Raw genomic sequence first — 13,009 nt, 5'->3', positions numbered from 1 at the left:
AAGGAGGAGGGACTAGAGCAACAAGAGACCACTTCACGTTCAAGTGTCTCAGCCTCTCCTTCCTACCCAGAGGCCCATAGGTCTTTCATGCTCCTCCAGGAAGAGGAGGCTACTCCCTCCCTGTCCTTGGCAAGGCAGGGTAAGGCTCCAGAACCACCACTTGTAAGACATGTTTTGGGAAGCACAGGAAGCAGACAAACTGCCTGCAGCATTAAAAGCAGTGGGAAGGCACAGAGGACAACAGAGCAAGCATTAAACTGAAGAAACATGTGCAGAAACCCCCCAGGGCAAGGAAGCTTACTAATCCCCCTCATAACTAGACAGACAGAAGCAAGCAACTTACCAAGAGCCCCCAAGAGCTCTGAGAGACCTTAGAAGCACTCAGGAGAGGAGCTTCCTGGGGTCAGTTTAATAGGAGAGCCTTCCCATGCAGGTGCTGGCACTTGGAAGTCCTTGGGTGAGATGCTTAACGAGGTTTACCTCCTGGCAGCACTGCTCCTCAGCTGAGGAGCAGTGGTTTAGCGACAAGCAGCTGTGCCCGCCCAGCTCCTCTGGCAAGCCACCCCCTCTGGCCTGGGGAGACAATCCAGTAGTTTCTTTGGAAAGACACGGCCCTGATCAGCCTTGGCCATTCGTAGCAAGCCCTCTTTCCTCCACTCTCCACCTGAAAGCGACGTCTGATCACAAGAGCCGTGTGGGGAGCCCCTAGCCCATTGCAGCTGACAGGCAGAACCTTCCCTCTGAAACCACACAGGTTCTGCAATCCCAGCCCTGGTTTTTGGTGATGAACCCACTTGCCTGAGGAGCTCATCTTTCTAGGTGGCACTCATGAACGCTTTCAGCTCCACAAGACCCTGTCTTCGTGATTTCCACCGTCTCATTACCTGGTGCGTGAAGATCGGCCTCGAGATGGTCGCTCTGAAGCAGCCGGGAGCTGTTTCCGTTTCTCATGCTTCTCGCTCTCGCGTTGGAAGCAACAGTGAGCAATTATTCCCCACTCATCTTCTCTGGGCCTTTGTCACCCCTATCGCATCTCCCCTCAGCTGCCTCTTTCCCATGCTGGAGAGTCTCGGTCTGCTCGTGTCTTGTGGCACGTTGTTTGCCTTCCGCGAAGGAGACTCAACTGCAGCAGTATCCCAGACCCATAACGCCCTTCTTGCCCTGTCGTCTACTCCTTTCCAAGGAATTTCTAATATCTGGCTTGTGTGTGGACACTGCTGGTCACTGCAACGATGCTGTCATGAAACTGCCGGAACTCGGGAGGCTTGTTCCTGGGAGATAATTGTTAGCCACAAGCCCAGCATTTCCTATCGAAAGTGTTCCGTTCTTTTTTTTCCCCTCCTCCACTGCATCACTTCATGCAAGTTGTCTGTGGGGTTTGGGATTGAGCGTGTCCTGGGGACCTCCCACCCCCAGGTGAGCTGTGGTGAGCCGGCTGCCCTGGGGCGGACGACAGGGACGTTTCTCGCTGTCCCGGCACATCCCGTCAGGGACACCTAACCTCGTGCTCCGGGTGCTCCTTCCCGGGGGGAAGACTCAACCCAGTGACTGTGGGGCAGTGACTTTGGGGTGTGCCGAACCCCCCTGCCCGATGATGTCCCACCCGGCTTCAAAACGCTGTGAGCATCATGACACTCAAAGTCTTGCTTGCGGGCAGAAAGGACACACCTCATATAGAAAGCCAAGAAGTTATTGTCAGTGCAACTGAGATCTTAACAGTCCAACAAAGCAATCCCGAGTAGTCCAGATCTAATTATTACTGCAAAAAGAAAGAAAACAGAAAGAAACGAACAAATAGTTCTCCACAGCAAAAAAAGGTCTCAATCATAACAACAACAACAACAACAATAATAATGCAGTTAAAATTGTTATGCGTACACTTCCTCGTTTCTTCCCCTTCTGCTGGGGTTTTACGCATGCCTTCACTGCTGCTCTGGGTCCTCCTGTTGGGGCTGAAATTCAGTGTGGTGGGGGGTGGGATGTTACAGCAAACTTGCTGAGGAGGCCTTCTGTCTCTTCATCCAAGTCACTGATGAAGAAGTTAAATAATCCTGGACCCAGTACTGACCCCTGGCGGACACCGCTAGCTACAGCCTCCAACTAGACCCTGTGCCACTGATGACAACCCGCTGAGCTCGGCCATCCAGCCAGTTCTCAGTCCACCTCACCGTCCACTCCGCCAGCCCGCACTTCCTGAGCTTGCCTATGAGCGGAGACAGTGTGAAAAGCCTTGCTGAAGTCGAGGGAGACAACAGCCGCTGCTGGCCACTTGTCCCATCAGGGAAGGCTATCAGGTTGGTCAAGCATAGTTTTCCCCGTGGGGAATCCATGCTGGCTGCTCCCGATCACCGTCTTGTCCTCCACATGCTTAGAGATGGCCTCCAGGACGAGCTGTTCCATCAGCTTTCCCGGGATGGAGGTGAGGCTGACTGGCTCCTCCTTCTTGCCCTTTCTGAGGACTGGGCTGACGTTTGCTTTCTCCCCGGCCTCCGGCACCCCTCCTGATTGCCATGACCTTCCAAAGACGATGGAGAGTGGCCCAGCAATGACGTCCGCCAGCTCCCTCAGCACTCGTGGGTGCATCTCAGCAGGGCCCATGGTTTTGTGGGTGTCAAGTTTGCCTAAGTCATCTCTAACCCGATCCTCCTCCACCAAGGGAAAGTCTTCCTTTGTCCACCCTTTCTCCCTGGGCTCCTGGGTCCGGCATTGCCTTGGGCTGCCCTTAGCACTGAAGACTGAAGCACAGAAGGCATGCAGTATCTCCGCCTTCGCTGGGCCCTCTGTCGCCAGGCAGGCTCCCTGCCCCAGTCAGGAGCAGGCCCACTTTTCCCCTAGTCTTCCTTTTGTTAATGATGTCTTAGAAGAAGCCCTTCTTGTTGTGCTTGACATCCCTAGCCAGCTTTAATCCCACACGGGCCTTGGCCTTCCCCGTCGCAGCCCTGCACACTCTGGCAACGTCCCTGTATTCCTCCCAAGTGGCCTGCCCCTGCTTCCACCTCCTGTACACCCCCTGCTTACCGTGGAGTTTTGTCAGGACGTCCTTGTCCGTCCGTGCAGGTCTCCTGCCCCTTTTGCTCGACTTCTTGCTCGGAGGGATGCCCCGTTCTTGAGCCTGGAGGAAGTGATGCTTGAATACTGACCAGCTCTCCTGGACCCCTCTTCCTTCTAGAGCCCTAACCCATGGCATGCTTCCAGGAAGGTCCCTGAAGAGGCCAACGTTGCCTCTCTTTGAGGCAAGTCTGTCCTCTAGAAGTCTTTGTGGATAGGAAGGAAATTACACACCCGCTATCGTCCCCAGGCCTTGGGACAGGAAGAAAGGAAGAACAGGCCCTTGGAAGAGAAATTAGCAGAAATCTGTGTACCCAGAGGGCTAAAAGGGCCAGAAGCCCGAAACTTACCTCCATGGGATATTTGGAGTATTCCAAAAGAGCCCATAGGCTTAACAGGGGCAGACATTCTTGCTGGGAGACCTCTAACTGCACTGGGAACCTGTATGCCCACCAAGACCAGCCTATTGGATGGAGGGGAGCGGTTGGCTCAGTATGTACTAGCTGTGCAAGAAAGATTTGAAACCTTTAGCAAACAAGCCTGATGGTACCAACCCACTCCACCAACACTATGGGGGCATGATATATTGCCTGGAGAGGAGGTTTTGATTAGAGTGTTTTCACAAAAGTCTGAATTAGAACCAAAGCAGGAGGGACCATACACTGCTTCAAGATGTTTGTTCTTTGCTGTTAAGGTTTCAGGGAAGAAAACAGGATACACCATTGGCACGTCAAGCGGGTTGTGAGCAACCATCCACCAGAGAAGTAAGCCATCGCATGGGATGGCTGGGCCTACTGCTTACGTGCTCATGATGTTTTTTGCCTCAACCCATTACAGAGAATCCACACATTTTTACTTATGACCCTCGCAGTAATGAGGCCACGGCTTTTGTCCTAACGACATGCAATGCTTCCGTATTTATTATATACCCTATCCTTGCGCTGGGATGGAATCACAATGGAACTATGCTGGACCCAACAGAACACGGAGCGCGGGCCCTAAATAATGGAGACAAATGGCAAACGGCCGATGTTAGCGCGTGTGTCGTGCGAGAGCAACGGGGATTTATCTGTGAGAGTAATACTATCAAGGCCCAGGACAGTTGTCTTGATGCTGAACAAAATGTCTGTCATTTTGAAATACATCCTGATGAAACTCCTGAAACTGCCCGTGTGTATCTCACACAACAAGGATGTGTCTGCATGGGAACCCGCTGTGATTTTATATCTGTAGGTAATGTTAATATAAGTGCAAGTAATCACTGGAATATTTGTCTCTGTAACTTTACTGAAATCCTGGGATGTGACTTGAACTAGGTCACGTAGCCATGAACCAATCAGAGGGAAAGAGTCCACCGACTCCGGAAAGAAGATTGGAAGAGACTTTCACTGGCAGGCGGGGAAATGAGACTGTAAGAAGTACAACTCCTTGGAAACCTAGGGTCCAAGTGATTCCAGCGCACTGAAGCCCAGCACTGCAGTCCTGCTTCTTGCCCTGCTTCCTCCTCGCAGCATCCTCAACTCCACCATCTCGTGGTCACTGTAGGCAAGACTGCCCCCAAGCTTCCCCTCTCCAACCAGTCCTTCCCTGGAGCCATCCATGACAGCATTCCAGGCATGCGCGCTATCCCACCATGTCTCTGTAATTGCAATGAGATCAGAGCCCTGCAACTGCACACAGGTCTTTCACTCTTCCTCTTTATTCCCCAGGCTGCGTACACTGGTGTACAGGCACTTGAGAGAGGTATTGGAGCACGCCGGTTTCTCAGGAGGGGGTGCAAGAGGATCTGTGGGATCACAGCTAACCTCACCGCTGCTCAGTCAGTTGCTTGCTTGCTTTCATGCTGCAGCTTGGGACTTGGGGGAAGTCACACTTGGGACTTGGGCACCTGGGAGCAAGTACAACCGTCCCGCTCTGAAGCGGGGCCCCAGGCATAACCAGGGGACGCCTTCTGCAACGGGATTTGGATCCCTCCCCCTCCTCAGACGTACTCATGACTAGCAGCGGGCCAGAGGATGGGGCAGGGGACCCAAGGCGAGTGTGACTGCCAGCACTACAACAGCACTCTGCTCAGGGCTTTTCCTCGCCCTTCGGGAGGAAGCTCTGCTCTCAACCCCAGCACGCCTGAAGGCTCAACACTGCTCAGGGCTGGAGGTGCCCCACGTTAGGGACGGAGCCAAGGCCTTGAAGAACAGCACTCATTGCAGCGTGTGCTCTTCCGAGAGCGTTGCAGGGTGTGCAGGGAGGCCCAGCATGCGCGCCCTGGATAGTGGCAATGGCAAGAAGCATTGCTGGGGAGGTGAATTTTGGGAAGGTCAGGGGGCGGGGGGTGGGAGGGTGGGGGGTGGTTCTTCTAATGAAGAACTCGGCAGCTGGTCTGGGAAAGGCACGTGTGCCAGGCTGCCTCTAGGGACAGCACAACGTGCCTTTGGGAAGGAATTCAGGATCTCGAGTGCAGTGGCCCTACCCGCTTCTCCCACTTCCGTTTCAGATGGGGGCTTCGGCTCAGCAGCTGTTGCCCAGCAATGGTTTCCCGGCTCTTGGCATCCTCGTGCCGTCCACGAATAGAGAGAACAGCTCCAGCGCAGGGAGCATTTGGGAGTCAGACTTGCAACGCTTGGACCCTTCCTTGCCTTCCCACTGCACCCAGTGGGTCACAGAGCTCTGCCAGGGCAGGGCAGCTGCACCACTCCTCTTGCCCTGGCTCCTGAAAAAGCATTCCAGACTCTCAAGAAAGGCTGCAGATTGGCTACAGGTTTGCATCCCTCGCCCTGAGCAGCAGCCTTGTCCTTGTCCCTCTATTTGATGGATAACTTCACTTTCCCGGACAGCATCATGAACAAGCTGTGAAGCTCACAGGAGTTTGCGTTCTGCTTGCAAGGAGAGGCAAAGAAAAGCAGCAAGAGCAGAATACAACAGGGCTCCTTTCCCCAACCAACTCCATAGCACAGCCCGAGCCACCCCCAAAGACACAGTGTGTGTGTGTGAGGGGGGGGGGAGGGCAGCCTGACCCCCAAGCTCTCCCCTGTGCCCTGCTCCTGCCAGGAACAGCAGTCCTGTGCTGGAAAGGTAGCTATGGAGCCACGGCAGGAGGGATCAGCTGCCTAAGAGCAGACAGAGAGCTGGAGCTATTTAACAAGTCTGCCAAGGAGTCCCTGGAGGGCCACGAAGCAGGAGAGAGATGCAAGTCCCAGTTGTCCCCACAGTGGGCTTAGAGACACACACCACAGCGGAACCCTTCCTTCCCTTGCCCTGCCCCACCGCGCACTGTTGCCCAGCATGCTTGCAGAGGGGCTTGCAGGGGTCACTCCAACAGAGCCACCAGAGCCAGGACCGATGCAAACTCAGGCATGCTTGGTAGCAGAGGAAACGGCACCCTGACCTTCCCCTAGTTCAGGGCTGGTCCTGGAGCCTACAGAAAGGAAACCAAGGGGGAGGCTGTGGCCACAGCACCTGAACTAGCTCCCATTCTTGGCAGGGTGAGGGTGGCATCTCATGTCCTCCTCCCTCCCTCCCCCACCCCACCTACCAGGCCCCCCTCCACCTTGTGAGCTGTGTGCTTGGGGCTTGGCCTCACCCCCACCTCCTAGGCCCATGCCTAGGCGACAGTGCCCAGGAGACCCAGGAAGGTTTCTTCTAGGCTACTGTCACTCACACCTTCTGGAGTCCACAGCATATGCTGGAGCCCGGTCCCTGTTTGCGCGGGTCAATTACAGCCTTGCACCATGACTACAGGCCCCTCCACCAGGACCACCAGGGCACAGCAGGAGGCTCTTCCAGCTCCTTTTCATCTCATTCCTTCACAGCCTAAGGCCTTATTGAGCACCTCCCAGCCCTGCCGCGCACTTTTCTTTGCCCTGCCCAGCACACTGTACACATACAACCCACGTATTGCAAGACAGGGAACACAAGTACTTCACGCGGTCTCCCAAGGAGCTTGGCTGTGCCCTGGCCAGGCTGGCTGGTGTCTGCCATTTGTGGCCCTCGTTGGGCACAAAGGTGGAAGGGAGAACAAGTTCAGGAGAGGCGTCCACCAGGGATAACTTCTCTTTGCAAACTCACACAACAAGTGAGCCAACGTGAAACGTGGCTGGGTGCCTGGGAGGGCTAGTGTTGGCCCTTTGGCTCAGTTCAGGGCGCAGCAGGTGCACTTCACCCGTGAGAACTGATGGGCCACTGACCTGATCAGCCTCCTCTCCTGAGAGGTGTCTCATCTCCAGCACAGCTTCACTAAAGCAGGAGTTGTCTGGGGCAGGCAAGCCACGATCCCTGCCCAAGCACGAGCACGGACTTGCCCACTCTGCTCACACGGCTAGCTTCTCCATCTGTCAGCAGGCACTGCCCATCGCTATAGCCCAAGGGATATCACAAGTGAAAGCTGAAGAAACCCCCTCCCCCACCCCCCAAAAAATCCCCAATGCACGGGAATCCTAACACAATGACACAGGGAAAGAATGAGAAGCTACAGATCAAGAAAAAGCAGGCGGAGCATCAAGACGAACCTCTCTGGCATCAAAGCCCCAAACGCTCAGCACAGTCAGTTCTGCAGCCTGAGACAAACCTCACATCAGTCCTGACCAGCACGGGGAGGAATTGGCATACAGGCTTGGGGAGGCTTACACCTCACCTGGCAGCCTACAGGGCTCTGCAGTTGCTTGCAGCAGGCAAAAACATTCCTCTCACTGACAGGCATGGCAATAGCCCCACGAGAACCAGTGACGTGTCCAGGGAGCAAAGGGCTCTACCTGAAGGCGTCTCACAAAGCAGTTTTGTTGGTGGGTTTTCCTTCTCTTGGGGTCCATGAGAGAAGGCTGCACCTCTCCCACCCACACACTGCTTGCTCCATTTACACAAAGCCCCTGTCCCACCCAGACCAGCAGGCTTGTTTCCCCCCGGGAGACGTGCTTCACAGGGGTCATGGTTTTATTTCAGCTCCAGGAAAGCAAGGCTGATTCAGAAGGCTGACTTCTGTTCTCCCCTCCCCACCCACCCCACCCCACCACCCCCCTTCAGGGAAGCTGGAGAGGAGCCTGAGAAACCCAGCCCCAGAGCTCAGCTGAGGGCCATGAAGGGCAGGGACACAGGGGCCTCCACCAGTAACTCTGAGCAGAGGCAGGGACCAAGGTCCAACAACATGCACGTCAAGCAGTTACTGGCATGCACGAGCAGTTCAGACAGACCCAAGCGTTAGCCATGCCAGCTCCTCTGGAGGGCAGCTTGCGCAGCCCCTTCCTTCAGCATGGCCACAGTGAAGGCCCTTGGGAGAGCTGTCAGAGGGATCGCCCACCATGCACAGCACCAAGAGCTCCCAGGTGCCTAGGGGAGCATCACGAGGGCAAGAGGCAGCAGGAGCAGGGCAGGCCACGGCAGAGCCCGTGCCGCTTTGCCAGGCTCGGCGGGAGTCGCGTTCGTCCTCCAAGCAGGAGACGCTCTCCTCTTCCAAGCATAGTATTTTGCCACAAGCACGTTGGGGTTTCCCTGGGCAGGGTCAAACCACATCTGGATGCAGCGCCCACTGCCCCGGCGCTCGGTGGTGTATTTGTAGGAGTTGGACCAGATCTTCTCACACAGGTCTGCTGGGCGGGGGAAGACTCGGGAGAAGGGCCTGCACACGGAGCCCCAAGGACAGCGGTTTGTTCCTGCAGACAGACAGCCCCAGAGAGACCCTCCTGAGGGAGCACGCTGCAGTTCCTTCCTTCCTTCCTTCTTCCCTTCCACCCAGAGGAGCGGGCCACCAGGGGACAGCCCACCCACAGCCCACTGCGGCATTCCAGCTGGTGGAGGGTGGCTGGGCCACCACCTAGCCTGCAGCCCCCAAGCCAGCTGCGAGCAACCCAGCGTCTTGGCTTGGGCCACTGGGCAGGCAGCACTCACCCCTCCAGGGCCATTTTGTTGGCCAGCATGAGGCAAGGCTTGCTCCATGGAGCCCACTAACCTGTGGCCCAGTTCCAGCCCTTGTGCCAGTTCTCTTTGCAGGTGACATAGTCTTTGCAGTCCTCCCACCACTCCTCACAGTCCTCTCTGCAGAGCGGCACGTGCAGAATCCTCTCCCGACGCCAGCTGCTGTCAGCCTCCCAGAGGAGACAACCACACCCATTGGTGGTGGCCCTCCACACCTAAGCCACCTGCCACACCCCAGAGGTCCATCTCAATCCCCTTCCAGCTCTTTCCCCTGGCCTCCAGGGCTGACCCCCCTCCTCCTCCTCCTCCACCCCCACCCCCAAGGAGTTCCAGTCCCAGCAGACATACCTGCAACAAGAGCCACCTGTGTGCCTAAGCAGAGGCTAGCAAAAGCCTGTGGAAGTCTACCTTCCAGGTGGAAAGGCTCAGCATGCCTGGAGAGCACCCATGCCAGCCCACAGCCAGGTGGGCCACAGCATAGCAGCCAGGGCACCAGCTGAGAACACAGCATGGCAGCAGCACAGGGCCCCTTGCCTTCCTCCGGGCCAGGGCAGAGCCCTACCTTGTCAATCCAGGGCCCCAGGTTGGGTGAGCACTCATACAAGCACGTGTCCTGGATGAAGTGGCGCTTGCACTTGGGTGGCATCACCCCACAATGGTTCCAGTTGAAGTTGTAGAGGTAGGACTGGTCCTTGTGCACTTCCGAGCTGGTGTTGGCTGTGCAGCAGGCATTGTCCTTCCAGGGGGAACACTGCAACGGAGCAGGAGACAGGCCCATCAGGAAGGCCAGGCAGCAGCTCCAGACAGTCACAGGCTCCCTCCACTGCCTCCAGCAAGAGCCCGTGAGCAGCGACAGCACGGGCCCTTCAGACTGCGGGGTTTAGGGCTGCAGCAAGGCGGAGTTTGAGGGAGAGCAGGAGGGGCACCAGGAAGGCCAGATGCTAGCCTGCATCACACACCCCCAGTCAGTACCAGGGAGCTGCAACAAGAGCTCCCTCCTGCTGGGCCCTGGCTTGCTGTTAGCCCTGTCCCCACCCAGGCCAGGGGAAGAGAGCTCTCAAGGAGCAAGAGGGAGCTCTAACACAGAGAGGGAGCAGAAGAGACAGCCTTGTCTTGCCCCCATTTCTCTCACTGGGATCTCAGGTAGCCCAGCTTTGGGCAAAGGGGGCTTCCTTGCTGCAGGGGTGCAGGGTGGAAATTGAGCTAGCACCGGAAATCCTCCCCCCACCACCCCCCCCCCACCCCCCCCCGGGGCAGGAGTGACCCACAGCCCATCTGCAGTAGCCTTTTGCTGGAAGAAAGGGGCAAATCGGGCAGCCTCCTACACAGCACAGGCCACCTTCCCCAGGCAAGAGGTGGCTAAGCCCAGAGCTCCACACCAGCCTCTCTGGTGCGGGAAGGTGGGCAGAGGGGACCTAGACAATGCCACCTGGCATCTCCTAGAGTGCAGGGGTGATGGCTGGGCAGGAACAATCACGAGCACAGCAGCACCCTACCTGGCCATGCAGCAGCCCCTCTGGGCCAGGCTTGGTTTTGTGGTGTTTGGCATCCATGCAGCTATTCAGCAGCGGGTCCTTGGTGGCAGTTGCTACAGAGGCGGCCAGCAGCACCAGCAGCACCTGCCCCGCTGCCATCTCCACAGGGCCAGGAGAAGAGCAAAGCTGCACAGGCAAGGCCACAGCCGAGGACAGGCTTCAGCAAGAGCAGCAGGAGCAGAGGGGCTGAGCAGGCAAGGCAGCCAGCAGCATACCAGCAGGTTGCTAGTGCCTCACAGCCCCCAGGACACACAGAGCACTGCTCCAGGGAAAGGCTGCCAGGCCAGCCAGGTGTTACCCCTGGACAACCTGGCACCATCTCCTCAGTCACTGCTGGGGCTGCTTGCTAGTCAGCCTCCGAGATCCCACAAGGCCCCGTGATCAGCGAGACTGGGCTGCGTTAGAGCCGTCCAAGTTGCACTCCTGCCGGCATTAAGCCACCCCACTGCTTACGGGCAGAGCTCTCAGATCCCCAGCTCCATGCAAGCTGGGCATCACTCCCTGGGGAGGGTCTTTAGCTGGGGGTTCAGAAGAGGCCCTGAGAAGCACTAGCACACTGAGCCCTTGCCTGCACCACCAGCTGCAAGAGGCCCACCTTGTTTTCAGTGAGGGCTCAAAAGAAAGAGGCCTTTGCTCCACTGCCTCAGCATCTCAGAGCCATTGCAGGGCCAGAACTACGGCCTTCCAAGGAGGAGGGACTAGAGCAACAAGAGACCACTTCACGTTCAAGTGTCTCAGCCTCTCCTTCCTACCCAGAGGCCCATAGGTCTTTCATGCTCCTCCAGGAAGAGGAGGCTACTCCCTCCCTGTCCTTGGCAAGGCAGGGTAAGGCTCCAGAACCACCACTTGTAAGACATGTTTTGGGAAGCACAGGAAGCAGACAAACTGCCTGCAGCATTAAAAGCAGTGGGAAGGCACAGAGGACAACAGAGCAAGCATTAAACTGAAGAAACATGTGCAGAAACCCCCCAGGGCAAGGAAGCTTACTAATCCCCCTCATAACTAGACAGACAGAAGCAAGCAACTTACCAAGAGCCCCCAAGAGCTCTGAGAGACCTTAGAAGCACTCAGGAGAGGAGCTTCCTGGGGTCAGTTTAATAGGAGAGCCTTCCCATGCAGGTGCTGGCACTTGGAAGTCCTTGGGTGAGATGCTTAACGAGGTTTACCTCCTGGCAGCACTGCTCCTCAGCTGAGGAGCAGTGGTTTAGCGACAAGCAGCTGTGCCCGCCCAGCTCCTCTGGCAAGCCACCCCCTCTGGCCTGGGGAGACAATCTAGTAGTTTCTTTGGAAAGACACGGCCCTGATCAGCCTTGGCCATTCGTAGCAAGCCCTCTTTCCTCCACTCTCCACCTGAAAGCGACGTCTGATCACAAGAGCCGTGTGGGGAGCCCCTAGCCCATTGCAGCTGACAGGCAGAACCTTCCCTCTGAAACCACACAGGTTCTGCAATCCCAGCCCTGGTTTTTGGTGATGAACCCACTTGCCTGAGGAGCTCATCTTTCTAGGTGGCACTCATGAACGCTTTCAGCTCCACAAGACCCTGTCTTCGTGATTTCCACCGTCTCATTACCTGGTGCGTGAAGATCGGCCTCGAGATGGTCGCTCTGAAGCAGCCGGGAGCTGTTTCCGTTTCTCATGCTTCTCGCTCTCGCGTTGGAAGCAACAGTGAGCAATTATTCCCCACTCATCTTCTCTGGGCCTTTGTCACCCCTATCGCATCTCCCCTCAGCTGCCTCTTTCCCATGCTGGAGAGTCTCGGTCTGCTCGTGTCTTGTGGCACGTTGTTTGCCTTCCGCGAAGGAGACTCAACTGCAGCAGTATCCCAGACCCATGACGCCCTTCTTGCCCTGTCGTCTACTCCTTTCCAAGGAATTTCTAATATCTGGCTTGTGTGTGGACACTGCTGGTCACTGCAACGATGCTGTCATGAAACTGCCGGAACTCGGGAGGCTTGTTCCTGGGAGATAATTGTTAGCCACAAGCCCAGCATTTCCTATCGAAAGTGTTCCGTTCTTTTTTTTCCCCTCCTCCACTGCATCACTTCATGCAAGTTGTCTGTGGGGTTTGGGATTGAGCGTGTCCTGGGGACCTCCCACCCCCAGGTGAGCTGTGGTGAGCCGGCTGCCCTGGGGCGGACGACAGGGACGTTTCTCGCTGTCCCGGCACATCCCGTCAGGGACACCTAACCTCGTGCTCCGGGTGCTCCTTCCCGGGGGGAAGACTCAGCCCAGCGACTGTGGGGCAGTGACTTTGGGGTGTGCCGAACCCCCCTGCCCGATGATGTCCCACCCGGCTTCAAAACGCTGTGAGCATCATGACACTCAAAGTCTTGCTTGCGGGCAGAAAGGACACACCTCATATAGAAAGCCAAGAAGTTATTGTCAGTGCAACTGAGATCTTAACAGTCCAACAAAGCAATCCCGAGTAGTCCAGATCTAATTATTACTGCAAAAAGAAAGAAAACAGAAAGAAACGAACAAATAGTTCTCCACAGCAAAAAAAGGTCTCAATCATAACAACAACAA

At 56.3% G+C, this 13,009-nt stretch overlaps 1 protein-coding gene across 1 annotated transcript; it reads right to left on the bottom strand.

The window, feature by feature from the left end:
- Positions 1–7,955: 7,955 nt before the first annotated feature.
- Positions 7,956–12,297, bottom strand: LOC138065684 (folate receptor gamma-like). Its single transcript, XM_068930944.1, has 6 exons — positions 12,055–12,297; positions 11,521–11,743; positions 10,446–10,610; positions 9,512–9,700; positions 8,984–9,119; positions 7,956–8,687 (listed from the first exon to the last, which is right to left on the bottom strand). Exons 3-6 carry the CDS (start codon positions 10,581–10,583, stop codon positions 8,365–8,367), a joined length of 786 nt encoding a protein of 261 aa, XP_068787045.1. The 5' UTR covers positions 10,584–10,610; positions 11,521–11,743; positions 12,055–12,297; the 3' UTR covers positions 7,956–8,364.
- Between the last annotated feature and the right edge of the window lie 712 nt (positions 12,298–13,009).

The sequence above is a fragment of the Struthio camelus genome, chromosome 1, assembly GCF_040807025.1.
Source record: "Struthio camelus isolate bStrCam1 chromosome 1, bStrCam1.hap1, whole genome shotgun sequence".
NCBI lineage: Eukaryota > Metazoa > Chordata > Aves > Struthioniformes > Struthionidae > Struthio > Struthio camelus.
This window is presented reverse-complemented; position numbering and strand designations above follow the sequence as displayed.